Below are 27,545 nucleotides of genomic sequence, written 5' to 3' on the forward strand. Positions count from 1 at the left end.
TCAAGGAGGAAGGACGAGCCCTCTTCTAGTGGGTGGAAGTAGAGAGAAGGAAAAATCATCGTGGAGCTAGATTGTAATCACATGCGGCTATGTTTGAGGAGAAGCATCGGTAATTGAGAGCTCTCCACGTGAGAGTAACTGGCCTTGTAAGAACAGGTTTCCAATTCCATGCATTGATGACATTATGGATCAGCTGGAAGGTGTAGCTTTGTTTAGCCAGATTGATCTCAAGAGTGGCCACCATCAAATACGTGTGGCACCACAAGATGTACGTAAAATTGCCTTTCATACGTAGCTTGCAGTTTATGAGTTTTTGGTAGTGCCTGTCCGCCTTCCTTGGTTGTTTTGCCTTTGTCCCTCCCGGCTTCCAGTTTCCTCGCCTGTCCCCGTCAGTGCCTTAAAGTAGGTTTATAGTTCTTTGCGCAGTATTTTCTTACGGCAAGTTCAGCCTCTTTTGGTCTACAACCCCCAAAGAGGACTCCATGGTAGCCGCTCCGTCATCCCCGACCGAGGCTGCGTTTGCTTGCCTATCATTTTCAGAAGCAGATCTCTAGCTCCTCGCTTTGACAGTCGCATCCTTAGAGGCCTCCACTTTGGTATGCAAGATTGTTGGTAGTTGCTTGGCACACGGATAGCTTAGGGATCTTTTACAGGCTAGCCTCCTTGGTGCACATGGAAAGATTACTCATTCATCCTTTGGGCGTGGCTACTACCAGCTTGAGTTTGACTCGCCAATGGTGTCCAGTGTGGGATAGAGTCATGTTGTTGAGATCCGCCGCACTGCGTATAGCCTAGACTTTCTTTGTGAGGTGACATCATTGCTTCTACCCAGCATCAGACCCTCTGGCTAGCGTTTCAGGCCTTCCCATGATAGTTTGCTTCCCAGGCCTTAGGAAGGAATAACTTCCTCTTCTCCTGGTGATAGGTGGTTCTATTGGGAGAGTGATGGAATCCCCCTCCACCACCGCTTCGGTTCTTGCTTCTTGGGCATTCGGGATTCCATCCCCTTGCATCTGCATAGCCCCTCCCGAGACAGTGTGACACGCCATATCTCTTCCTTGCCTTCGGGGAGCCTCTATTGTGCAGAGAGTACTCTAGCCTCTCAAGCCAATGCTTTATATGTAGGCAGATGGGGCATCTTGCTAGAGCTTGACCTCATCGACAGTCTAGTGGTCCCCCCCCCCCCCCCCCCCCCCCCCCCCCCCCCCCCCGCGCGGGATCCTAGCTTAGATTCTCTTTAGGGGGTGGGAGGGAAGCTAGCCCTCAAGTAGCAGAGCACCAAGATCCGGCCGCGGCCGACATTGATGCCAGAGAGTGGCAGACTATTTGCCCGTGGCAGAGCTGCCAGCCGACCGCCAGAGCTGAGTGGCGACGCCGAGCACGCCAAGCTGGTAGAGCATAGGAGGATACGGTTTCGTCAGAGAACCATTTTGAGTATTTATTGCAGTAGGTACCCGATGGCCTTCCTTCCCCCTCCTTCCCCCTCCTCCCCCCTCCCTCCCCAACCTTTGTCTTCGACGCTCCCCGTAGCTGCTCCCTTTGCCCTGTCTCCTTCGGAGCCCGCCCTCCTCGCTCCCTCCACCTGTCCTAAGCACTCTCGCTGCTCTCCAGTTGCACCACACCCGGAGTGGAGGCAGCCGGCACGTTCAGTTCGCCCCTTGATTCATCGCTTCTCGAAGCAAGTAGAGATGACCATTGCCACTTCCCCGATGAGGACTCTCTCGCCAGAGTCGCCAAGTGGCTCCCCAGGGTCTTGGGGAAGCCATTGGATTACATTTTCTTCCGGTGTCTCCTTGTCAAAGAAACTGGTATTCTCGAGGAGACAGTAGCTCTCATTCGGATTTGTGTGGTGTTTCATCACTCCAAGCCCTCCATGCCAGAGAGTGTTGTGATGTTCTCCTTCCCCTTGAGTGCGGTCCCAAGGACGGATTGGGAAACGGAGTCGGTGTCTACCGCCATCCAAGGGCAGGTAGTCGAGCTCTCTCATCCTCTACATGATCTACGCATCACCAACATGCTCACCTGTCTTTGGCCCTTGGCTTGGATGGAACTGGGAAGCTCAGGCCACAGAGATCAGGATGGGGAGGTGGTGTCCTCCAGCTTGGAGGTGTTGTTCTTTGTTTTTCCTTCATATCTCAATAGCAGTACCCCTTCTCCCCTCCTATGGATACTTGCATTGCGATAGGTGGAGCTCAGATTATGCCTACTTCCGAGCTCAGACAGCGTGGCGCCAACATGGAGGACAGGATCCGCGCCCACTTGGGGCGCCTTCCTCCTAGGAGTGATTGTGATTACTCCCCGTCGAAACCCATGTCCAAGACTCTTCAAGTGGAGGGCAGTTATGATAGTTTTCCACAGAGATTAGATATGTGGATTGCCTCATGGAACATTTAGGGTTTGGGCGGGCCTCAGTGTTTTCAGAGGCATGGCGTCCTTAGAGTAGAGCTCCATAGAGTACCCATAAATATTCTCTTCCTCCAAGAGCCGCATCTTTTAGAGGGGCGTACCCGCCGTTGCAGGAAGATTTTAGCGGGTAGGAGTCACATTTTTTGGTCTCTCTCCTTTGGCCCCTCCAGGACACAAGGTAGGAGCTCTTGCCGGTAGTAGTCTTAGGCATCATTGACACTGGTAGGGCTCAGTGGGTTACCATCAAGATTGGCGAGGATTGTGTGGGCTTCCTAAATGTATATGCTTTGAACGCTGCTACGGTAGAGCCACCTTCTGGAGTACAGTTCACGAGTCCCTTCCACAAGCCGACTTTTGGTGCATGGAGGGAGACTTTTGTCAGAATATTGTGTATCTCAATGTATTGGGGTTTTTCCCATTTATCAGGTTTTATCCATTTTCTCCTTGTTTAGTAGGTCGTGGAGCAGTCGGCCAGCTCCTAGGGGTAGTCGGCCAGCTCCCAGTTCTCTGCTTCACTATATAAGGCAACTCCTTAAATTCACTTGTAGTATCGAATCCTTGCACATTGTATAGCTCCCCTTGCTGGCTATTGCCATTGTAATAAGCTTCATGCTATAGTAAAAGGTGATCTTGTCAACAAGCTCTCTCTCTCTCTCTCTCTCTCTCTCTTCTTGTGCAGATAGGAGGAATTGTGACTTTTCTTTTGAGTTCTATCCTTGACAATTTGACGTCGACAATTGTGACGGTATCGCTTCTTCGAAAACTTGTCCTGGACAAAGAGTTGAGAAAGTATGTATGATCTCTCTTTACTGTCTCTCTCTCTCTCTCTCTCTCTCTCTCTCTCTCTCTCTCTCTCCTCTCTCTCTCTCTCTCTCTCTCTCTCTCTCCCCCCCTCTCGAATCTCTCATACCCAACACACACTCTCACTCTCTCCCCCTCAAGGCAGACCCTCTCCGCCTCCCTTGATGGCCCGCGTTGCCCTGTGTGTCGTGTTGCGCCTGCTCGTACAGCCGTGCTGCTATGTGCGCTGCGCTGCCTTGCTCATGGCGTGAAGCTGTGCAGCCCCCCCCCCTCCTCTGTTCGCGTTGGTGGCCCTTTGCCGCGCTGTGCCCCTGCTGCTTCCCCTCCGCCTCCCTTGATCGCCCGTGCTGCCCTGTGTCGTGCTGTGCCTGTTCGTGCAGTTGTGCTGCTCTGTGCGCTTCGTTGCCCTACTCATGGCGTGAAGCCCCCCCCCCCCCCCCCCCCGGCAGTTCGTGCTGTGCGCCGGTGGCCCTTTGCCGTGCTGCGCCCCTGCTGCTTCCCCTCCGCCTCCCTTGATCTGCGCGCTACTCTGTGCTCGCACACTGCGTGTCCACCTTCCCTTTTTCCACCCGCCCTTGCTCAGGCCCCCAAGGCAGCAAGAAATTGTAGGCATATGCTCACTTATGGTACTGCTATGTGTGAACAGGGCTTAACCAAGGGCACTTTTTCCCATGTGGTTTTTCCCCTTGGACATCAAGTGTGAAAGGACACTCTTAACATATAATATTTTGTACTTCTATATTATATGGATGTGTCACACATGCAAGGGTTGAAACTTGACTTGCATTTTGTGGATACCACACTTTTGGCTCTCTCTCTCTCTCTCTCTCTCTCTCTCTCTCTCTCTCTCTCTCTCTCTCTCTCATTTCTGTGTGTGAGCTTCTCTACCCTGCACCTAACTCTAATGTGCAGGTTTGTGTGTGTGAGTGTGTGAGTCCAACACCCAACATTTGGTATCAGAGCTGGGAGCTAGCCCCGGAAATCTGGAGCTGGAAGAAATCCTGCGAAATTCCGTCGACAGGCTGCGAAATTCCGTCGCTTGCGTTTTTCCGTCGTCGTTCGTCCATGGCTTCCGTCTCGCTGCTCCACCGTCCGGCCGCCAGAAACGGGCGGCACTAGTGGGGAGCCCAGCTCGCGGGCGTCTCTTCCATCTCCAGCCGTCGCCGCCCAGGCGTGCCTCCGCTCCGTCACAGCAGCGCCGGCCCACCGTCGTCTCGACTCACCGTTCCGTTCCGGCCGACCACGTCCATCGACGCCCCTCCGTTCTGGCCGTTGCTCCTCTGTTCAGGCTGTCTCTGCTCCGTCTCGACCGGCACCCGTCGCCGTTCCTGCTCCGGCCGTCCTGCGTCGACGACTCCAGGCACCCCGTGCCTCTGTTCGCTCCCTGTGCCCTCTGTGCTAGCCCACGACTGCCTCGTCGCCTTCGTTCACCGCCAGCGAGTCCAGCACCTTCCGTTACCGGCTCCCGACTGTTCAACTTGCCAAGTCCAGCGCCGTGCTTGCTTGTGTTTGCTGTTCGCCCGCCTCTGGCTGGGGCCGGACACATGTACCTGGGCCTGCATACGACTGGCCCGACAGCTTGCTGACTCCCTGCAACCCCCGTCTGCATATTAGTGCGCTCTAGCTCCAACTCGGCCTGCCGACAGTCCTCTGCCGCCCTGCAGACCTCCTCGACATTTGCAGCTTTGTGTCTTCCTCATCGTTGAGTCTCCAGCTCTGCTGGCTCCCTCTACTCAACTGTCTGCTCCAAGCCTGCTGCCTTTGCACGAAGGTATTATTCTGTACAAATTTTTGGTCAAATACAAATACAGATTTTGCAGCCATTCCAGTGCAGGTCATATGCAGATTTTGCAGACACTTCTGTGCAAGTCAAAATGAAAGGAAAATTGCAGGTACAATTTGGGGGATTTCTCAATTTCAGGACAAATTGAAAAAATTGGGCATTTTGCTTTGCCTGCAATTTGGGGGTTTTCGAAATTGAGGTCAAAATCAGCAAATTGAATCTCTTTCATTTGCAGAAATTTGGGAGCTTTTGTGGAAATTGGCCAATTAGATGCACATTGAAGCGATTGGAGTGCATAAAAATTGGGGATTTTCAGATCGGGGCATGTAATTGGGCATTACAGCTGCGATTTGTCGCGTATGTATACACATTGTGTGTAATTGGACAATTTGGTGCAGGTTTACACTTGCTTTGGTTTGCTTGCAGATATATTTTGTTGACATGGCACAGAATGCTACAGATGTATTTGGTGTGCTCACCCAGGAGGACAAGCTGGATGGATCTAACTACTCCCTCTGGAGTTTCATGATCCGTAATTTGCTGGTAGCCAAAGGGCTTTGGGGCATCGTGTGTGGTGATGACACACGCCCACTTACCATACAGCCAGCCATGCCTCAAAGTGGAGGTGCTCAAAGAGCTCCTGATGTAGATCCTGCTCCCACACAAGAGCAGAAGAGATGGGACTCTAGAGATGCACAGGCCATGTCATTAATAGCCCTTTTGAGTGAAAAGGACTATTATTCCGCACATTCGTTTATGCAAGACATCGAAGCTTGCATGGGACACATTGGAAGCAATGTATCAGGTACGCAACGAGGCAAGAGTTGCCTACTTGAATAGGCAATTGGATCTTCTTTCTATGGATGAGGGTGAGACTCCATGGCAGATCATCTCACCAAAGTGAAAGATTTGCAGGAACAATTGCTCAACATTGATGAGGTTATCCCAGACAGAGAGATGGTCACCAACACTCTTCATTCTTTACCGCCTTCCTACTTGGGCTTTCACACCTCTCTCAACCTCTCAATGAGAGGAGGTGCTGATCTCGTCACTTTTGAAGAGCTCGTGGGTTTACTCTTGCAGGAAGAACAAACAAGAGCAAACTTATCGAGCAACCGTGGTGGAGAAAAGGCATTTACAGCCAAGGATAAAGGTAAAGCAAAGAGCTTTAGGCATGGGGGACAACAGCCTAGCAAGGCTGCTCATGGACAGCCCTCTTCTAGTGGTGAAAAGTCTGACAAAGGGGATGCAAACAAGCCCAAAAAGAAGGGCAAATGTCACTACTGCCATAAGCCTGGACACTACATGAGTGAATGTAGGAAGCGGATTGCAAAAGAGAAAAGGAAAGAAGCAGGCAGTGCAGTAGCAGACTCTTCTGATAACAAAGCACAGCAATCAGCTAATGTAATCCAGAAAGAGTACACTTTTTTGGTCACATGCACTAGTGACACACCAAGTGCTTTAGACACTGATATGTCTTGCATTGCATCTGACAGACAGAATGCATCATGGTATTTTGATAGTGGTGCTTCGAGCCACATCACTTCATGCAAAGATGTATTTCAGCACTTGCTTTATGCTTCAAATGGCCGCACTGTGTCATGTGCAGATCATACCACATATCCAGTAAAGATTGGTCATGTCATACTTATTGCAGCCAATGGTGCCAATATATGTATGAAAAATGTATCGTATGTTCCAGGGATAAAGAAAAATCTGCTTTCCGTCTCAGCCATAAACGACCAAGGTTTAAAGGTTGAATTTGAAAATGGGAAGTGTTTGGTAAAAGACCCATCAAAGGGTTATGAAATAGTCACTTCTGGAACACGATACACGATTTTTGTCAGTAGAGATGTGGTATTTGCTGAAAATTCAGAACAGCCCATGTACAGCTTGTATAAAAGCAATGATAGAGGCTTGCCGGACATGTTCGATGGACTTTTACCCATTGCAATTAGGGGGGATTCAGATCAGCCAGCCCCTACACAAGAAAATCCACATGTAGAACATGTAGACCAGCCAGCCATTCAGCCCCCTTCTATGGAAGAAGTGGAAGATCTTGTCAGGGAAGAGCAAACAGCCATAGACACAGCCAAGTCAGTGCCAAGATGGTTGCTGAAAACTTTGCAAGAAAGCAAACTTGCAGCTCCACTCACAGGTAGAACAAGGGCTAGTTCCAGCCATGCTTTGAATGTACATAGTGGGGAGTCTGCATTCGCAATGGGTGGTCTCTTTGATTCAGAAGAGCCTTCTTCTTATGAAGAAGCACATGAGAATGAGTATTGGTTGCAAGCTATGCAAGATGAAATTTCTTCTATAATGAAGAACAATACATGGGATCTTGTGGAATTGCCTAAAGGCAAGCATGTAATTGGAACAAAGTGGGTGTACAAAGTCAAAAGAAAGTCTGATGGTACTATTGACAGGTACAAAGGAAGACTTGTGGCTAAAGGCTACTCCCAGAAAAAGGGAATAGATTATGAAGGGACTTTTGCTCCTACTTCCAGAATGACCACAATAAGATCAGTGATTGCATTGGCTGCACATAAAGGATGGAAAGTGTATCAATTGGACATCAAAACTGCATTCTTAAATGGGGATTTACAGGAGGAAGTATATGTAAATCAGCCCATTGGTTTTGTAGTTCCTGGTGAGGAACATAAAGTATGCAGGTTGCACAAAGCATTGTATGGATTAAAGCAAGCACCAAGAGCTTGGTATGATAAGATACATGCAGCCAAGGTTATGAGAATAGTCCAGCTGAAAGCACATTGTATGTGAAGAAAACCGATGCCGATATTCTCATAGTCATCTTGTATGTAGATGACATGCTCATTACAGGTACAAGCAAAGCACAAATTTCAGATTTCAAAGCTGATTTGAAAGCTGAATTTGATATGTCAGATTTGGGGCCTTTACACTACTATCTCGGCATACAGTTTATGCATACAGATGATGGCATTGTTATGCAGCAAACTAAGTACATAAAAAGTTTGCTAAAAAGGTTTCACATGGATGAATGTAAGCCCATTTCTACTCCGGTAGAACCAGGTGTACGGCTTACTATGCATGATATTGGAGAGCCTTTTGACGTCGGCATTTACAGCCAGGCAGTGGGATGCCTCATTTACTTGTGTAACACGAGGCCAGACATATCTTTTGGGGTGTCTTTGTTGAGCAAATTCATGCACAGCCCAGGCACAAAGCATTGGCAAGTAGTCAAACGCATTTTTCGTTATCTTAAGGGTACCCTGGATCTTGGTTTGTTCTATCCCAGGGGGGACAGCTTGCAGCTTTATGCATACATCGATTCAGATTGGGCTGGAGATTATGATACCAGGCAATCCACCAGTGGGAATTGTTTTTTCTTGGCAGTTCATGCATATCTTGGTTGAGTAAAAAGCAACCCACTGTTGCTACATCTACTTGTGAGGCTGAGTACAGGGCAGTCTTTACAGCTACAGTAGATTGTGTATGGTTGAGGAGACTATTGGCTGATCTTCGTGAGTGTCAGCAGACACCCACCACCATTCTCACTGATAGCCAGAGTGCTATGGCCGTGGCACGAAATCCAGTATTTCATGCACGTACCAAGCACATAGAGATTCATTATCACTATGTCAGAGAGAGGCTACATGGAGGGGAGATCAGTTTATCTTATTGCCTTACACAGGATAATGTTGCAGATCTATTCACAAAGGCTTTACCTCGAGAAAAGTTTGAAGCTTTCCGCAAAGCTTTGGGCTTACTCTCATACAGAGAGTGATCTGCTACCTTGTACAGATTCATATAGGTTCACACTTCCACTACAGGGGGGATTTGTAGGCATATGCTCACTTATGGTAGTGCTATGTGTGAACAGGGCTTAACCAAGGGCACTTTTTCCCATGTGGTTTTTCCCCTTGGACATCAAGTGTGAAAGGACACTCATATAATATTTTGTACTTCTATATTATATGGATGTGGCACACATGCAAGGGTTGACATGCATTTTGTGGATACCACACGTTTGGCTCTCTCTCTCTCTCTCTCTCTCATTTCTGTGTGTGAGCTTCTCTACCCTGCACCTAACCCTAATGTGGAGGTTTGTGTGTGTGAGTGTGTGAGTCCAACACCCAACAGAAATAGCACAATGAACCTACAAGAGCTGGAGGCATACATCAAGACAGTGGAGGACAACACCAAGAAATTACTGGGCGAACAAAAGAAGGTGCTGGACAGGGTTCTGAACCAACATGAAAAACAGTTGGAAGGCCTCCGCAAGGAGATATAGAGAAAGAACAACAGGATTGAAGAACTGACAGCCCAAGTGAACCACCAGGAAGAGGTGATTCAGATGTTGAAAGAGACCCAGCTGCAACAAACAGGAATGCCAGAAGCTGCCCCAATGATAGGGAAACTCCGGGCAGAAATGGCACACAGGTGTACATGGGAGATGATCCCACTCGAGCACAGGTGGCACACCGGCGTGACGCGACGGTGACTGTTCATGAGGCCTACAGAGAGCAGGCAAGTGGGCTATCTACAAAGATGGTAGAGTCATTATCACTGAGCGTCGTCCCAAATAGGGACGTGGGGTCTATGAGACCAAACACTTTGGGTTGGCAGTATGGAACTGCAATGGCATGCTGTGGTTGGATCCAGGAGGCTTGAGCGAGATTCTCACAGGCAGGGATGCCATTTTTAATACAGAGACTCATCAGAGCCCTGAGAGGGGCTTACCATATATAGCCGGGTATGAGTGGGAGTCAGCTTTTTGAGGCGAGACCCGCACATCAGGAGTACATGGCTCTGGGGGGGCGAGCCCAAGATCACGAGGGACTCACTGCCGAGTACATCTCGCATGCCCATGATACCCCAACGCCCCTACTAGCCTACATGTTCAATAGAGCCCTTTGTGAAGGATTTCCACCCTCTTGGTCCACCAACACCATCACCCCCATCCTCAAAGCCGGAGATCGACTTGTTCCTAATAACTACAGGGCGATCATGATTGGCCACTCATTGGCCAAACTCTATGGATCAATGCTAGAGGCGGAGCTCGGTTCATTTGCAGAGACCCAGGGATGCAGAGCCTCAGGACAGGCTGGCTTTCAGAGGAGGTACTCTACCCTTGACCACATCTTCACCCTCCGTGCCATCATCGAGGAGGGTAGAGCACGACACCAGAGGATTTACTGCTGCTTTGTGGATTTCCGCAAAGCTTTTGATACTGTACCCCGAGCCCGTCTCTTACACTGTCTACAGGAGATCGGAGTCGCATTTGACATGATTTGGAGCATCATCGCCCTCTATGAGTCCTTCATCAGACGAGTGAGAGCCCCAGGAGGACATCACAGGAGATTTCTAGCACTATTGGGGTGAAACAGGGCTGCTCTCTATCACCCACTCTTTTCGGCCTCTACATTGATGAGATCTCGAGCTTCATTGATGGATTAGGCGGGGCTGGTCCCACATTGGCAGGCATATGGATCCCCATACTACTTTATGCAAATAGATCGTCCTCCTCTTAGACTCAACCGAAGGGCTTCAGAGACAGTTGGATGCCTTACATGACTTTTGCACTCAGCGGGACCTCTCTGTTAACCTTGGTAAAACCAAGGTAATGGTCTTCAATACCTCTCGCCCCGTCACATCCAGATTGAGCTTCACATATAGAGGGGATCCTGTGGAGATTGTCTCATCTTATGTCTACCTTGGTGTCACTTTCAGTGGCCCACGCTTTACCATGCTTCCCGCAGCACATGCCAGAGTGACGCGGGGATATGCAGCCTTGAGCTTACTTGAGTGGCAGTGCTTCCAGGCACATTTCTAGGAGCCCAAGACGAAGGGCTAGCTTTTTGACACCCTTGTCACACCAGCCTTGATATATGGAGCAGCTTTCTGGGGTGCCAGATTTATCCGATGAGGATTGGCAGCTAGTTGAGAGGCCCCAGGTCATGATGTTCTCCTGTATGATCTGCAGCAAACCATCAGTCCCACACCAGATTATCCAGGCAGAGTTTGCTGCAGCCCCGATGGTAGTGGAGGCACTCTTCCAGACAGTCACATACCTCCATCGCATCAGTCACATGGATCCCCACAGGTACCCGAGGCTTGCCCTGGAGTCCTCCAGACAACTAGCAGTTGAGGGGCATTCTAGAGTATGGTATGCACTAGTTTCCACTTGGTTCTTAGTATATGGGCTCTGCATGGACCGCCTACCTCCCCTTCAATACAGTTTGGACTCCCCTTTTTTCCGGTGTCTCACGAGGATACCAACCGGGTTATCCGGTCAGATCTTCTTAGCCTCTACACACATTGCACATGGATCACACCCCCGGAGCTCCCCACGAAGATGCACTTTTACAAAGACCAATTCCTCACACTCATTGAGGATGGATTCATCCAGCAGTCGGGCTACTTGAGTGTTCACATGTCCCATGCCATGCGGATTGCGATTGGCCAAATACGGGTTTCTTCCCACCGCCTCAAAGTGGAGACAGGTAGAGCTGAGTGCATCTTCAGAGCCGGGAAGCTTGTACGCAAACCCAGAGAGGAGAGGATCTGCCAACTATGCCACACAGAGGTTGAGACGGAGGAGCATTACATATGCCACTGCCCAATATACTATGAGATCCGCCGGAGGTTTCAGTGTCTATTTCGTGAGGGATTCGGTCCACTCTCCAAGATCATTGACTTCCAGGACCAGCGTTGCCTGGGCCTCTTCTTGCTTGAGCTCCGCAGACACAGGGACACCTTCTTGAGACACAAGCCGCAGCCACCCCGCCCCCTCCCTTGACAGCCAACCATCACCAGTTTCTTCTGGGCCCAGGAGGTGGAGGACACCGACACAGTGGATCTTGTGGACCCTCCACGAGCTGCTCGGAACCTACCTCGCCCGAGAGGAGTTACCTCGGACCAAGCCTCTGCACTCCAATGTGCCCAACGCCCTCGACCCCCCCGTCGGCCACGATCACCTCATCAGCTCTCCAGATCTAGGACATGCTCCACCGCCATCGAGCTACCTTTCCACATGACATAGCTGAGGGAGACCTCTCGGTCATACTCGTCAGCCCCATGCTTGACATTTTGGAGAGTGGTAATACCATCTACTCGGAGCTGAGGTTACTCCCATGTTTTTATGTTCTCAATATTCCATGACGAGTTTCCATGGACAGTTTTGTATCACCCCAGTGAGATAGCTATATTTATGTTTTCATTCTGTTTTATTTTCCATTCCATGATGAGATATGCCAGGGACATTATTGTATCACTTTGGTCTCATAGGCCCATTGGGTCTTTAGTAGACGCTTAATATATCTTTCTTTCTTTCTTTCTTTCTTTCTCTCTCTCTTTCTTGTCTATGCTTCCGCCTGTGCATACTCCAACATGGTATCAATCGCTTGAGGTTCTCCCTTCATCATAGCGACCCTTTCTCTCCTCCTTGGCTGCATTTTTTTTTCTGGTGCTGATTCAGTGGCTGCGTTTTCATTACATAGCTGCGTTTTTTGCTCCTGGCGCTCTTCTTCATCAGCGTTTCACTTCCCCGGCCTATCCTGCTGCTGCTGCTTTGTGCCAAGCATTGTCAGCAAGCTTCTGGTGCTTATTTTCAGCATTTGATCGTGGTGAAAGGGCTGTTTTCTTTGTTTTCCAGCACTTGGAGGTGTATTTTTCGTGTGCGGAGGTGCTCAGCAAGCGGCTGTGACATCCCTCCTCTCTTCCTCGGCTTCTCCCCCTTTCGTGGGTGTTTTTGGTGTGTTTTGTGGTGGACTGTTTTTCTGCTGTCCAGCCTCTTTCTCTCTCAGATTTGAGAGGGGTCTGATTGGTCCTCGTGCCTCACTTCGTTGGAAAGTGCTCGAGAGGAGTCTTGTTGGAGTGCTGAGATTTGTGGACTTTTGTTGCTATGGATATGGCTCCCCCCCCTTACGAACAAGGATGACAAGTTGGACGGAACCAACTATGCCCATTGGAAGCTGAATATGCGGATCTAGTTCATCCATAAGGATTTATGTCACCAGCCTGGACAATTCCCAGTATGGAAGGAGTCTGGTGGACTCTAGGATGTCTAAATATTTGGAAAGTACAAGCTTTGGGAATGGGAGATTATCCTAGAATACAAAGGACCACACTTCTAAAATTTACGAGAGTTGCTATTTTGGCCTAGCTCCGATGGAAATTCTGTTCGCATCATTACATCTGGAATTGAGCAGATACCAAGAGTTGGCAAAGTGCCTATGACAAAATGTCTACCAGTTGGGATATTTTTAGAGATAAAGTTTATGGAAGGACCCATCTCTTAGATTGGGACATGTGGCAAGAAAGTGGACCAAAGTGAGACAAGTGGCCTGACACTTGTTAGAAAGTGGATCAAAGTGAGACAAGTGGCCTCACACTTGTCACTTCAGCTATTGTGTGGCTCTCCACTTGTCATTGTAGCCTTCTCTTGCCATTTTAGCTCATGGGAGGCCCAAATCTATAAATTGGAGTCCTCTCTCTTCATTAATGGAGGCTCTCTTGCTGCACACTAGCCTCTACCACCGTTGAAGGCTTCCCTAATGATGGCTACTCTCTTTCTCTCTCTCTTGAAGGCTTACCATGAAGAATACCGGCTGTTGGGGATTGTTTTGGAGGCTTCCATCGCGAAGAAATACTGAAGGCAAGGGTATTTAATCATTTATTATGATTTCTAGCCATTGTACTTGTTGTACCAACCTTTGTACCTGTTGTACTAGCCATTGCACTGGTTGTACCAGTCCTTGTACTTGTTGTACCACTCATTGTACCGATTGTACCAACTTTTGTACTTGTTGTACCAGCCATTGTATCTATTGTACTAGTCACTATACATGTTGTACCAACATTTGTACTTGTTGTACCAGCCATCGTATTGGCTGTACCAACCACTGTACCTGTTGTACTAGCCATTGTACCTACGTTGTACCGGCTGAATGGAGAGTTGTACTTGCTGTACCAGCTCTATTGCATGAAGACCCGTGGTTTTTGGGGAAGAATCAATACCCACGGAGGTATATGGATTATATTGTTGGCTTGGCATTTCTACAGCCTATGCGCCGGCTTGGTAGCCTCGTGTTGGGTTGTGTTATGGCATTTGTATATGGATAATCCGGCATCTCTCGTGGGGAGAGTAAAGCCCTCAAATCTTGTACATGATATTATTCTCCTTGGGTAATAAAATACTTTAAGGGGGGGGGGGGGGTCGGCCCATTCTGGCCTCTATGCGGTGTCACACGTGGAAGCTCCATTTTCAGCATTTGTGGATGTTTTGTCTAGCTTTATGTTTTATGCAAAGTGATGATGGATATGTGTTAAGGTTGTGGCCATGTTTAAATGTTTTAATATGCATTGATGGTATCAACAAGTGTGTCAAAGGCCCTAGTCCCCCCAGGCATCTGCGTCGCGAATTACATTGGTATCAGAGCATAGGCTTCCTTGGAAGCGGAGGCTTCCTTCTATCAATGAGGAAGAGAGAAGATCTCAAGTGGGGACCACACTTACCATCATTGCTGTTAAGCATGGCCAGCCGCTTCATAGCTTATGAAGCAAGAGCATGAGCAGTAGACAGCTTGTTGATCTAAGGATTTATGAATTCTTTTCATGGCTCCCTTTAATGGCATGGATTATATCTATGGAGATTTCTTTCTTGGACGAGATTTATATAGATATTGGGCTTCACAAGCAATTTCTATGGACGAATTTGTCCGAGTTTATAGAGAAGAAACCTTTGAATATCTCATGGATATGATGCTTTTATGGATAAAGTCCACCTCTACTCCAAGGTGTGTGGTTAAGAGGTATGGTATACAAGTCTGTGGATTCCTGGACTTCTTTTCTAGGGATTTGGATCTATCCTCAGGTTTATGGATTATTCTTTTTGGCTCCCTTTATTTGGGATGCATTGGACTTATGAAACTCATTGTTCACATACCCTGTGTAGTGTTCTCTTGTCCTATGTGCTCTCTTGAAGATTGTTTCTACCATGTGAGGGTGGAACAATAGAGAGCAGATGGAAGGGAACATGGGCACTTCAGATGGTAGTGTCAAGCACAACATACCCTGTGTAGTGTTCTCTTGTCCTACATGCTCTCTTGAAGATTGTTTCTACCTTGTATGGGTGGAACAATAGAGAGCAGATGGAAGGGAACATGGGCACTTAAGAGGGTAGAGTGAGTTGGTGGCCGAAATGCCTATAAACTATGTGTAGCAGAAATGCTTATGGAACACCAGGCTATTTATGCCTGCGAGTGATTGTTTTATCTTGTTACTTGAGCCCACCTCTCATCCAAGGTGTGTGGTCAAAGTACCAACACAGAGTGCAAGTGGTAAAGTGGACATGATACCTGGTTGGCAAGGGACTTATGTGTACGCCAAGGGTCATGTGGATTGGCACATGTTTGTGTGCTTTGAGCTTGGATTATGATATCTGGACTTATGGGACTGTTTTGTCTCACCTATTTATTTGGGACATGGATTTATTTATCTTTATGCCATATTAGAATCACTATCTCCCCATACAGAGGCCAAGAGGTTCATTGTTCATCTCACCATGCATGTGGATTCATGTTGGGATTGTGAGAAGGCAATTCAATGAACACTCCACCATACACGTGGATTCGTATTGCGATTGTGGAGTGAGTGTTTCATTGTTTCCACACCATGCTTGTTGATCAGAGTTGGGATTGTATGGGAGAACATGGGAAGTGTTGGAATTGGGAGAAAGGATTGCCAGAACTATGGAGATCCAGCTTTTCTGTCACCATGGTTTGTGCTCTTGAATGGCACCAGTTTGTGTGCATAGCACATGTTTTTGTGCGAGACACTAGTTTCTTGTGCATGGCACTTATTTAAGTGTCTTAGCACTTGGTTGGTGATTTTCATTGGCATATGATTATCTCATTGATATTGGTGATTGAGACACAATTGACTCTTGTGCCTGTGTCTAGCATATCTTCCATGGAATTCTCGCCCATTTATTTTGGGACATGATTTTGATATTGGTATTATGGAGACTTATTTAGTCTCACCCATTTCTTTGGGACATGGATTCTTTAGATATATTGGATTTTTGAGACTGTCTCGTCTCGCCCACTTGATGGGACATGATTATATCTTGAATATATGGCTTGAAGCTTAAAGATGAGGACAACTTTTAAGAAGTTGGGGAGGATGTCACCAGCCTGGACATTTCCCAGTATGAAAGGAGTCTGGTGGACTCTAGGATGTCTAAATATTTGCAAAGTACAAGCTTTGGGAATGGGGGATTATCCTAGAATACAAAGGACCACACTCCTATAATTTAGGAGAGTGGCTATTTTTGGCCCGACTCCGATGGAAATTCTGTTCGTGTCATTACATCTGGAATTGAGCAGATACCAAGAGTTGGCAAAGTGCCTATGACAAAGCGACAGGTTAGGGGAGCGTGGGGGTTCCGTTGGCATTCTCGCTGGCACCTCTTTTTTAGACCATGCGCCAGTTATTTTGACACTTGAGGAGAGGACACTGGAGACCAGCTTGCAGTTGATGATCCCAGAGAGGGTACTTACAGATCCTAGTCTTTCTGAGGACATTGAGAGGATATGGCATGATAGCTAGAGCTCTGACCAAAATGCAGCAGGCCAGTGTGCCCAGGGACTCATCGAGCTCAGCTCTTTTTTGCATGCTGTAGCCTTGACACGGCTGGGAGAGACTCGCGAGCGGGAGTGTCGGTTGAGACATAGCCTTGCTTCGCTCCAGTGCCTTCAGGAGCAGCAGCCTTCATGTGAGTGGGTGGCGTCCCAGCTGAGCCAGGAGGTTAGAGAGGCAGAGGAGCAGAGACATGAGTTCTACTATCGTCGCCAGGCCTCTCAGTGGACGCAGCTTGGTGATAGAGTGACTGGGGAGTTTTTTGAGATTACTGGACCTCGCCATGCTCGAGCAGGAGTTCGCCAGCTCAGGAGGCAAGACGGATTGGTAGCCACTGAGCCCGGGGAGATCAGAGCCATTGCCACACTGAGTTCTATAGAGACCTGCTTTCAGCGGAGCCAGCCACTGAGGCTCGGGATGCTTGCAGACACGGGTTTGTTTTTGCATGGCCAGGAGGCCAATCTTCAGCGGCAGAGCAGTCGCTTCAGGTTTTTAGTGTAGCTTCGGGAGCATTGATCAATTGGTGCAAGACAGTGGCCTTTTGGATCAGTAGCGCTCCCACTCCGGCATGGAGCCCAGACCCGGGTTTTAGATGGATTCCTCCTAGCACAGCAGTGTGGTATTTGGGATGCCAGATTGGACTAGATTTGTCACCTGAGCAGCAAATTGCCCCGCTTCTTCTGAGCATTCGGAAGAAGCTTTTGTATTGGAGTACAGCTCGGCTATCCTTGGCTGGGAGGGTGGTGGTGGCAAATCAGGTGCTTTTAGCGACCATGTGGTACATCACGTCTTGTTGGATCTTCTCGAGCTCTTGCATCAGCTAGGTACAGAGGCTGATCAGGAACTTTCTTTGGTCTGGGCGGGATGGTCAGCCAGCCCGGGCTAAGGTTGCTTGGGCAGTTATCACACTTCCGCTGGCCCAGGGGGGCTTGGGCATTATAGATCCAGTTGATCAGAGTAGAGCCTTATTGGGGAAGCTTATTGTTCGGGGGCTGCTTCCAGGCGCTGAGCCTTGGAAAGAGCTTCTTTTTCAGCGGCGGCGGCTGCAGGCTAGGGCTCCGGGGGCACTTGGGCACCAGAGATACGATGGATTTTCATAGAGATAAGGAGGACAGGCCTCAATAGAGGATGGGAGGACAAATTTGATCCTGCGAGCTTGGGAGTTGCTGAGACCAGGGCTCTCTCAGAGACCACCTTCTTGTGATGAGGAGCGGGCCAGACAGCCGCTCATTTGGAGCCCAGCGGTACGCACTGAGCAGGGTCATATGCTGGGTTCTCGGCCTCGTCTAGCCTGGGGACCATTGGCGGCAGGCCCAGCTCGTAGTTTTGGAGAGTGGCAGGTCTTCTGCAGTCTCCCAGAGGAGATCCAGGTGGAGAGGCTGAGTCACTTCAGAGGGGGCTGATTATGAGGGATGACATTCAGGAGGCACTCACAGAGGAGTCGTTCACACCTCTCGAGCCAGTGGCCCCACGGTGGATGGGAGCCTTTACACAGTTGGAGATCCTGATTGCTGTCAGAGCTTGCACTGAGGATGGTAGATGCCTCTACTATGAGATCCAGGATGAGGGCAGACTTCAGAGAGTGGAGGCGGAGTCGCCTTTGGTTGCAGAGTGCATCTTTCAGAGGATACGGGTAGTGGCCGCCGCTTCCCGGAAGTGGCATATTGATCCAGACCCTGTAGATGTGGACTCTGATTGGCGCATATGGGCATATGCAGCGCGCCCCTTGGCCCGGCTCCAGTGGGATCCTGGCGAGTACGAGTGGCATGATCCTTATGCATCCCCCGAGGCCACAGAGATCACCTTTTTCCAATACACTGTTCTGTTGGGGAGACATATTTTGACGGCGAGGAGGATGGTCTCTCCAGCTGCATCGGAGCATTGGCGGCTACAGGGACTCTCAGAGGAGTTCCTGGAGGATTTTGGACTAGGCTCTGGGCTAGTCGACAGGCACGCAGGATCTCAACTTTCCAGTGACTGGTTGCCCAGAGGGGCTCTGCAATTGGCACCTGGCTTGTCTACAGTGGTCTCAGGCGGCCTGCGTCCGATGCGGCCACCCTTTGGAGACACAGAGACATTGCCTATGGGACTGTCCTCAAGTGCAACAGATTTGGCTGCGGATGCTGTGCATTCTGGCCCCCCTCTCTCCAGAGGGCATGTATACGTGCGGTGCCGCTGCTTGGTCGACTTCGTCAGGGCCTGCTCTGGGATATGAGACGGAGCAGGACAGCCAGGCCATCAGATTCATTAGGGGCCAGCCTCGCCTTGTTCCTTCACCGGATTTCTCGTTCGCCAGTTGGACACAGGAGAGGGATCTACGATGGGAGCTCCTCAGCAGCCTCACCATCTGGTTCACTTGGAGAGCCCGGTGTTTCAGGGCCTTTGAGGGGAGACTGGAGCCACCAGCAGAGACTGTTTGGGGGATTTGGCAGGAGTTGATCCACACCCTGCGAGGACAGTATGACCGCATCCAGGGCGACTCGGATGAGGCGATCTTGCGGCGCCAGACCTTTCACACCACTTGGCGCAACGGCCCCTTCTATACCCTACACGCGGGTTCCCCCCACTGGCACTACAGGCCACCTGTTTGGCTTTTCCTCCCTCCTATTGTATGATATAGCCCCTCAGTTCTTTGTACTGATATTTGTACTTTTTTGCACCTAGGGAGAGTCTCCCTAGCTACCTTGCTTGGATCTCTGCTCTGTTTTCTTATGAGCAGGAGAGGTTCTTTTGTAACCCTACGAGCGTTTTTTTATATAACTAATGAGAGAATCTTTTCTCGGAAAAAAAAAATAACTTTGCAAGGGCAACTCTATGGTATATTATTTCGTGTTGGCAGTTCTATGCAATCGTTTCATGAAGGCCAAGGTTATCCACTGGCAATGGGTGCTGCTTTGGCCTTTGCTCAGTTCGCTACACTTATTCTCACCAAGCTTCTCTCAAAGTATGATGTGGTTTCTCAGGCTTTGAGATGCCAGGTCACCACCACTCAACTGGATTTTGATGACCTTCTCTTGGACAACGAGTCTATCCTCGTTTCTCAGGGTAAGATCAGGGGGTCTCTTAATAGTTTAGATCAAGCACTTACTTCAGTTCAGAAGAAAGGTCGGAGTCGGTTCTTTTCACGCGAGAAGAGAGGACATCTGCCTAAGGATTGTTTGTCCAAGAAGAAGGACAAGACCAAGGGCAAGTCTTCATCTCAGAAGAAGGGCAAAGACATGACACGAGACAGTGATTCAGATACTTCTAGTAACTCATCTAGGGCTCCCAGGGCGATTCCAACTCGGGAGGACCAAGATGGTGTACTTCTCTAGTATACATGATGTTTCCCCCATGTGCTTCTAGCTAGAGGAGGCTTGTGGGCAGGATAGGGAGCTGGTAGCAGCTCCATTTTTTGGTGCATGGAAATTGTGAATTGGAGTTCCAAGCATTAAAAATCTGGCAAGACAAGGTCATCTTTGGTGTAGCAAAGACTATAGACATGATCTGTTCCGAGTTCATTGTTCGAGTTTTTGCGACGTGATGTGTTCACCGTCCAGTGTCAGGGGATAATGGGCGCAGTGTGTCCAGCAGCTCATCATCTTATTCTTGGAGTGGGGATTCAGAGCCAAGCAAAGTTCTTTGTTGTTCATGGTGGCATTGTGTTTCGAGGAAACAAGTCGGCAGGTGCTCTCTCCAAGGTGATTCCTGTATTTGCAATATTGGAGGGTCCATGGTTGCATCTTCATCAGTTTATCTTCTTCATACTCTTGCTCACTAAGAGATGCACAGGGGGTGTTAGAATATTGTGCATCTCAGTGTATTGGGGTTTTTTTTCCATATATTAGGTTTTATCCTTGTTTAGTAGGTCGTGGAGCAGTCGACCAGTTTCCTACTTCAGCTTTCACTATATACGGCAGCTCTTTAAATTCACTTATAGCATCCAATCCTTGTAGATTGTATAGCTCCCCTCGTTGGCTATTGCCATTGTTTTTGAACCCCCCCCCCCCAATGTGAGAGCCATATCCACAAATTTTTTGAGATCCCTTCTCAAAAAACGGGTGCCCATTATCCTCACAGGTGGTGGATGCGTGAGAGCGGGTCTAGCGGCACATGAGAGAGGTGGTTTCCCCCACTCTCCGGACTTTCCTATTGACTTCCTTCCTAGCTGAGAAGCTGGTGGATGCCTTGATGGCATTTTCCTAGGGGAAAATGCCCGGGAGGAGACGGGCTTCCAGCCTCATTTTTTCTTCGTCATTGGGATCTCATGGAAGGCGGCCTTTGAGCAGCCTTCAACGAGATTATGACCACGGATGACGAGCGCCATGCTAGAGAGGCTTTCAGAGGGTCTGATTCACTTGATTCCGAAGGAGGGTGGTGACAAATTAGAGATTTGGCAGTGGAGACCCATCACCTTCCTCGGGACCACCTACAAGATTTTTTGGCCAAGGCCATCATCCCGTCCTCCCCTACTTGATTCATGATACTCAAACAGGTTTTGTTCAGGATCGGACATTCTGGACATCTTCACTTTTTGGGAGGTGATAGCTTTAGCCAAGATGCGGACAACAGGATCTCATTGTGCTCTTTCTCGATTTCGAGAAAGCCTATGATAGAGATGGGTTTTCTGGAGGAGTGGATCTGTGGTGTTTTCGGACTCTACCCGGCCTCTCACAATGAGGTTCTCATCCAGGGAGCCAAAGGTGACTGGTTCTCCCTTTCTCGCTCGGTCCGGCAAGGTTGCCCTATAGCACACTCTCTCTTTTTATTCGTCGCCGAGGCCATGAGGTGTTTTCTCTCAACTCAGGAGACTGGGCTCCAGGGATTGCGTCTCCCCATCCGTACTCAAGAGAAGCTGCTAGACTTAGAGTTCACAGATGACACCTCAACATACTTATCCGGAGATATGGGGCATCTTCAGAGATTTGTAGAGGTGATAGAGATCTTCTGTTGCGCATCAGGAGCGCAGATCAACTGGCACAAGTGGTGTGGATTTTGGGTTGGCTCTCCAACCGTCCCGACTTGGTGTCTAGTTGAGGCTTTCCAGTGGATCTTGGGGGGCACTCCAATCCATTATTGTGGATGCTAGGTGGGTATCGATATCTCCCCAGAGCAGCAGTTAGCCCCTCTTCTTTTGAAGAAGCTTCTATATTGGAGTTCAACAAGGCTTTCCTTAGTCGGCCGAGTGGTGGTAGCGAACCAAGTTGTTCTTGCCACCATGTGGTACATCACTTCTTACTGGGCCTTCTCCCGAGCTTGTATTGATCGGGTTCAGCAGTTGATCGGCAATTTTCTGTGGGTTGGCAACGATGGGAGGCCTACCCGAGACTACTTCTAGGCGACGATCCATGAAAGGACTTCCTCTTGGCCAAGATTTCAGCCTATACACCGAGCATGGGGGGCCCCTTGGCCGTAGAGCACTAGATGGATCTTCACAGAGATGCGGGCCTGCGGCTTTAGCCCAGCTTTTGAGGATGGATTTGTAGCCAGCCTATTACGAGCTTGGGATCACCTCATGCCAGCCCTCTAGCAGTTAGTTCCCGTAGCATTTGAGGAGCGCCTTTGAGAGCCCTTGATTTGGAACCCCCTTATCTGTTTATCGAGTGGTCACATGGTAGGGGCTCGGCCTCATGTATCTTGGGGAGCTTTGAGGCTAGGTCTCTTGGAGATTGGTTTGCATTCAGACAGCTTCCCCCAGTGGCTCAGGAGAGCTCACTATCCATGGGGGGTATGAATGATGTCGAGCCAGATGCTCCTCGTGGACTCCGCAGACAGAGTGTGGGTGCCTTTAATGGCTTCACTGCATTGAGCCCTCCAGATGTGCCATGCGGCAATCTTACTGCAAATCTTCAATCTCTAGTACGAACTCAGAGTCCAGTGAGCAGTAGATGGGGCTAGCATAAAACCAAAGCATATGGCAAAGATATTTTTGGCCCAAATCTTCAAGCATCATGGCATGCCAAAGATGATTGTCGGAGATTGTGATCCTCGCACCACTAGTCTCTTTTGGCGTGCTCTATTTGATAATATGGGAACCAAATTGAATTTATCTTCTGCTTATCATCCATAGACAAATGTGAAATTGCAAATTTAGCAATGCTTGATTTGGTGAAATCTTATTCTCTGATTGCAAATCAGATTGGGAGAAATATTTACCACTTGTTGAGCTTGCTTACAACAATATGGTGCATACTCTTACAGGTAAGGCGCCCTTTGAAATTGTTTATGGAAAAGTTATTTTGCCTCCTATTCTACGCACCAAGGATGAAATATTTGCAGCAGATCAATATGTCAGGGATTTGGACACTACCTTTTCACAGGTTAGGATAGTGATACAGAGATCCTAGGAATAGCATAAGAAAGCTGCAGCACTGGAAACGGTTCAAATTCAAGGAGGGTGATTGGGTTTTATTAAAATTCCAAAAAGCTCACCTTCATAAGAAGACAGGCAAAGAGGACATGTATCTAAAGCTATCTTGGAGGTATTATGACCGTTTCAGATCTTGGAAAAGATCAATGGGGTAGTTTTCCGATTGGTATTACCAGATCATTGGCGGATACATAACGCCTTTCATATCAGCCTCTTGAAACTGTATGTTGGTCCTGAGCTGGTGGAGCCGGTAGTGGAAGACCCACCTAAGGTGGATGAGATCTTGCAGCTTTTCTTTCACAAAGAACGAAAAGCTGTTGGTGGCAAGCTTGTTTGTAGATATCTTGTCAAATTTAGAAACTATTGAGCACTTGATGCGGAATGGGTCAATGAGGCTTACTTTAAGGAGTACCCGGATCTCCTTACTACCTATATGGATGCTTTTCAACTGCGGGCAACTAATTAGAAGCACGGGGGAATGTAAAAAATCCTCCAAAGCTGGGACATGCGGAAGGATCTCTAGGATTTTGTCTCGGGAGCATCCAAGAGCATGATGGACTCACTCATGGAAGGGTGGTAAACCTGGTGAGTGTTATGTGAACTCATAGAAAGGTATTTGCTCCTGTGAGTACTTGGATCCTGCATGGGCGGCGCTCGTGGTCAAGACTATTTTGGTGTACAAGATGGCAAGTTGGGAGATTTAATCCAAATTATTGTGCACAAGCATCTGCCTATGAAATGCACTTGCATGTGTACTTGTTTTGTTGCTTCGACATTGCTTGGTATTTTTGCGTGTGAAAGTCCACGGGCATCGGGGACACCTAGACACCCTGTGGAGACGTATATACACACCTGTCTGGGACTAAGGTGGTGATTTTTTTTTTTCGACTGGCCTTTGGTCCAAGATCTTCCCGTAGTTACCAATTTTTCACCCCTTCACCACTTGAGCTATCACCTCATTGGCAAGGGTGTGATTTTGTGCGTTTCGCAGGTGGTAAGTGTGTACACTTAACTTTATTTAAATATTATTGCCTTGTTTACTAAAGTTTATGGTTACAGGTTCAAACTCATTAAAATCTGGGCATACAAACTTATTAGGTTATAAATGAGTTCACATTAGGGTGGACTATGATAATGTACCGAGGCCAAATGTCAATATGGGCACCCGGGCACATGGCCAGAAACCCATGAGTTGCTAAAAGAGGCTGGGGAGCTATTTTAAAGCCCACAAGTTGCTTTTTTGGAAACCCTGGCGTGTTGGACAAGGCAAGCCACACACACATGTGATTCTACAGACTTCCAGGGCAAAATTTGGCATGATGATTTCACGTGGAGGGAGCACAGAGTTGGTCGACGACTTCATAAACAGTGGCTACAGAGCTGGTCGACTGTGGTTTCTCTCTCTATCTGCTGGTCGAATTGCTTATAGGTCTTAGACAGCTGGTTGACTAGGGTTTCTCTTTCTATTTTCTGGTCGAATTGCTTACAAGGCCTTAGACAGCTGGTCGACTCGTATACAGGACTCCAGATGGCAGTTAACTTGCTGTTTTGGGACTGTCTGGACAGTATGCAGGCTGTATTCAGTCACGAAGACACAGAGGACATTGTTCGGGGCAAGTATGGTCGTCTTATTGTCTGATCTGGTGGAACCTACGGGTGGCCACAAAGCTTGAAACATAGCTGGTTGTGCAAACAGCTGTGAAGACAGGTTTAAGCTAGAGCGTGTGATCACGTACTAGCACTCGGGTGGGCCTGACAGGGGCCAGGGTAATCAATCTGGCGCTTCGCGGTAATCAAGAGAGCGGTTGTTGTTGGCCTGGGTTGGTGACCAAGGGTTTGTTTTCTTTTTTGTATTACACTAATTTGTTTGAATCTGGTGCTGCTGGTGGAGTATGAACTCATGGGCACCTGCATCTTGTACAAGAAAATACTCTGTTGGTAATAAAGATACCCCTAGTGCTGCGTCATGTGCAAGGTTATCTTTTGGTGTTTACAGGATGTATATGTTCTTGATATTTGTGACAGATGTATTGGAACATGTCTATGATGTGATGGATGCTGAAAGATTCTTGTGTCTTGGCAAATAGTTTGTATTCACGTGCCCGTCTGTGACAGTACCTACTGATGCCAGTATCCGTGCGGCGTTCCTTGACATCATTGTTCCTGCTGGCTGAACTGATGTACTTGCATTTTCAGGTCATAGAGCAGTTCTTGATGAGGTGGTGGATTTGATCCTAACATCATTTTCTATCCGCTGTGCACCATTCTGTCACCGTAAACTTTACCTTCTACTCATGCACAGGTGCTCATGCCAACTAGGAAGAGAGTTATTTGTGGAAAATATTGGTCCTCATGCTTTCACTCTTGGCTGGTCATTTGGTGCCCGTGAAGAAGATGGTTTGTGTGAAGACTTGTCTGGACACCCCGATTCTACATCTGTGTGCATGGTCAACTCGCTCTTCTATTTCTCGGCTTGTTGTTTGCATGTGTGTGCATGAAAATCGGTGGAGGATAGCACGCAACACTGGGGATTGGAGAGCACGTGGCTGCTCTTTGGAGTTTGTAGACTCTTTTTTTCCAACTAGCCTTAGGCCGAAGATCGTCCAGTAGTAATCGTTGTAGGCACTTTTTTTTATCCGCTTGTAGACGATGCCGCCGAGCAAGCACCTTGTGGGGTTTTTAACCCAGGACCTCTTGGTCCTAGACCTGGATTCGAACTCGGCATTAACACAAACACGTGTTTGGTAACTGTGTTCATTGCTATTGTTATTGGAAATGTGGCACAAAGTGCCGGTGCAGCTTGTATAAAAAATACTCCTTGATAATATATGATTGTGCGGGTGGGGGTGGGCGCAATCCGTCCCCAGTGCAGGAGTTGACATCATTTTCAGTTTTGCTTCTTTGGCTTCTATTGTGCCATTTACATTGTTTAGTCGTATTAAAAGTCGGAGTGTAAGAAGATTATGCTCAACCCCAGATGAGGGTATTACAGCAGCCACTTTTATCACAATAGTTTTTTTTTAAGTTTGGCTTAAATAGTGGGTTTTTATGTTGATTGCAGACTACTTACGAGAATTTCAGATACCGTTATGAGACTAGAGTGAACCCCTATAACTTGGGAATCATGCAGAACTTTCTTGCAATTTTCTGTACTCCAGTTGAGCCTTCAAAGAATGATTTCCGTGCAAAGGTGCAGCTGGATACATCGGGTCAGATAGTTGTGAATCCTCAGCATACTGGCCAGAGGGGTGGAGAGTTAGAGATTGGCAATAAATCCTCATGGCAAGCTGGAGTTCCTGATGCTAATGAAGGACAAGGAAGGATAAGCGGGGTCAGTGACTTAGGTTTGGAAGTAAAGGACTCTTTTGATGATGCTTTGGCCCATGCTATGGGTCGGCCCCTCCCAACAGAAGCTTCGGATGCTAGAAGTGGGTCTCACCCGAGAAGGTCGAGTTGGGGCCGGAAAAGTGGAAGTTGGGAGATAACACCGGAAATTTTGGCACTAGCTGTTGGAAAGACAGAGAGTAGTCGATTCAATGGCAACAATGCTAGTACACCAGAAAGGTTTAATGCCCTCAAACTATGTGTATTTGTGTGCATACATATATCACGTGTAGTATGCACATGTTGAGTTCCAACGCTTTGAAGTTCAAGGATTTGTTGTGCACTTAGTCCTAGATTTTCATATAATTGGACTTGGTTTTGACAGGCCTAATGAAAGCTCTGAAAACACGGGAGTGTGAGTTGTCTCCATGAGAAAAAAGCAGGTTGTTGCTGCCCACATTTAATGCTCCCTGGATTCACAGCAAGCCGCCTTGTTATTGTAGATGGCTTGGAATGAATGGTTTAGCTTGGCAAGCTGCCTGCTACTTTAGGCCAGGGAAGTTGCAACACACGGGCAAAATTTTGCTCTTTTGTGGCTGCTTGTATTTTATTGTGAGTTTGGTGTATTTTTCGAAGTTGGTAGTGTCTCCAATAAAGTAGTCGTCCCAGCAATCTTAAGTTTTGTGTTTTTCACACATTCAGGCCAAGTTTATGAGCAGTGTGAATGAGGAGACCACTCTTCGGACCTCTTTTTTTATGAAGCAGAAAATATACTTGATTGTTTACTTAATAACTAGGCTCATTTTTTACAAACCAAATGTTAATGTAGAGCTGAAGATTGTGTATTTGTTTCAGTATCCTGCAGTGGACTGATCTTTTTATAGAGTGCACTCTCAAAGCATTTGACAGTGTCCTGTGTGTGAGGTTGAGCAGCAGTCTGAGACAAGTGGAGGATGAGCTCAGTTGGCCACCAAAACGCTGTTCGAGCAAGTACTAGGTTGGTTATGCACAAAGGAAGGCTTTTCAGGTGAGGTCCAGAGCACTACTAGAGTGAAATAAGGGTGTCCACTCTCCCACATACATAGATTTGCTTGCATACTTCATTGATAGATAAGGAGAAGTGAGATCTACAGAGGTCTCAATGTCTTTTATGTGGCTGATATACTGTCTAACTCAAACACGGATGGCAGAAGCTTAATGTCGTCCTGCCATCGCGCTCAATACAAGGAATATAGAAACACCTATAAACACCCCAATGTG

The 27,545-nt window shown here is 48.1% G+C and overlaps 1 protein-coding gene across 2 annotated transcripts in view; it reads left to right on the forward strand.

The window, feature by feature from the left end:
• LOC147633542 (protein S-acyltransferase 8-like) overlaps nt 1-27,095 on the forward strand; it is a 120,318-nt gene extending 93,223 nt beyond the window's left edge. For both annotated transcript variants that reach the window (XM_086806646.1, XM_086806645.1), the window contains 2 exons: nt 26,023-26,525; nt 26,671-27,095. In XM_086806646.1, coding sequence (XP_086662772.1) covers nt 26,023-26,525; nt 26,671-26,704 — 537 coding nt within the window. In that variant the 3' untranslated portion in view covers nt 26,705-27,095. The remainder of the gene's footprint in view (nt 1-26,022; nt 26,526-26,670) is intronic.
• The last annotated feature ends 450 nt before the right edge of the window (nt 27,096-27,545 follow it).

The sequence above is a fragment of the Cibotium barometz genome, chromosome 12, assembly GCF_041138505.1.
Source record: "Cibotium barometz isolate CiBa-2024 chromosome 12, ASM4113850v1, whole genome shotgun sequence".
Lineage (NCBI taxonomy): Eukaryota > Viridiplantae > Streptophyta > Polypodiopsida > Cyatheales > Cibotiaceae > Cibotium > Cibotium barometz.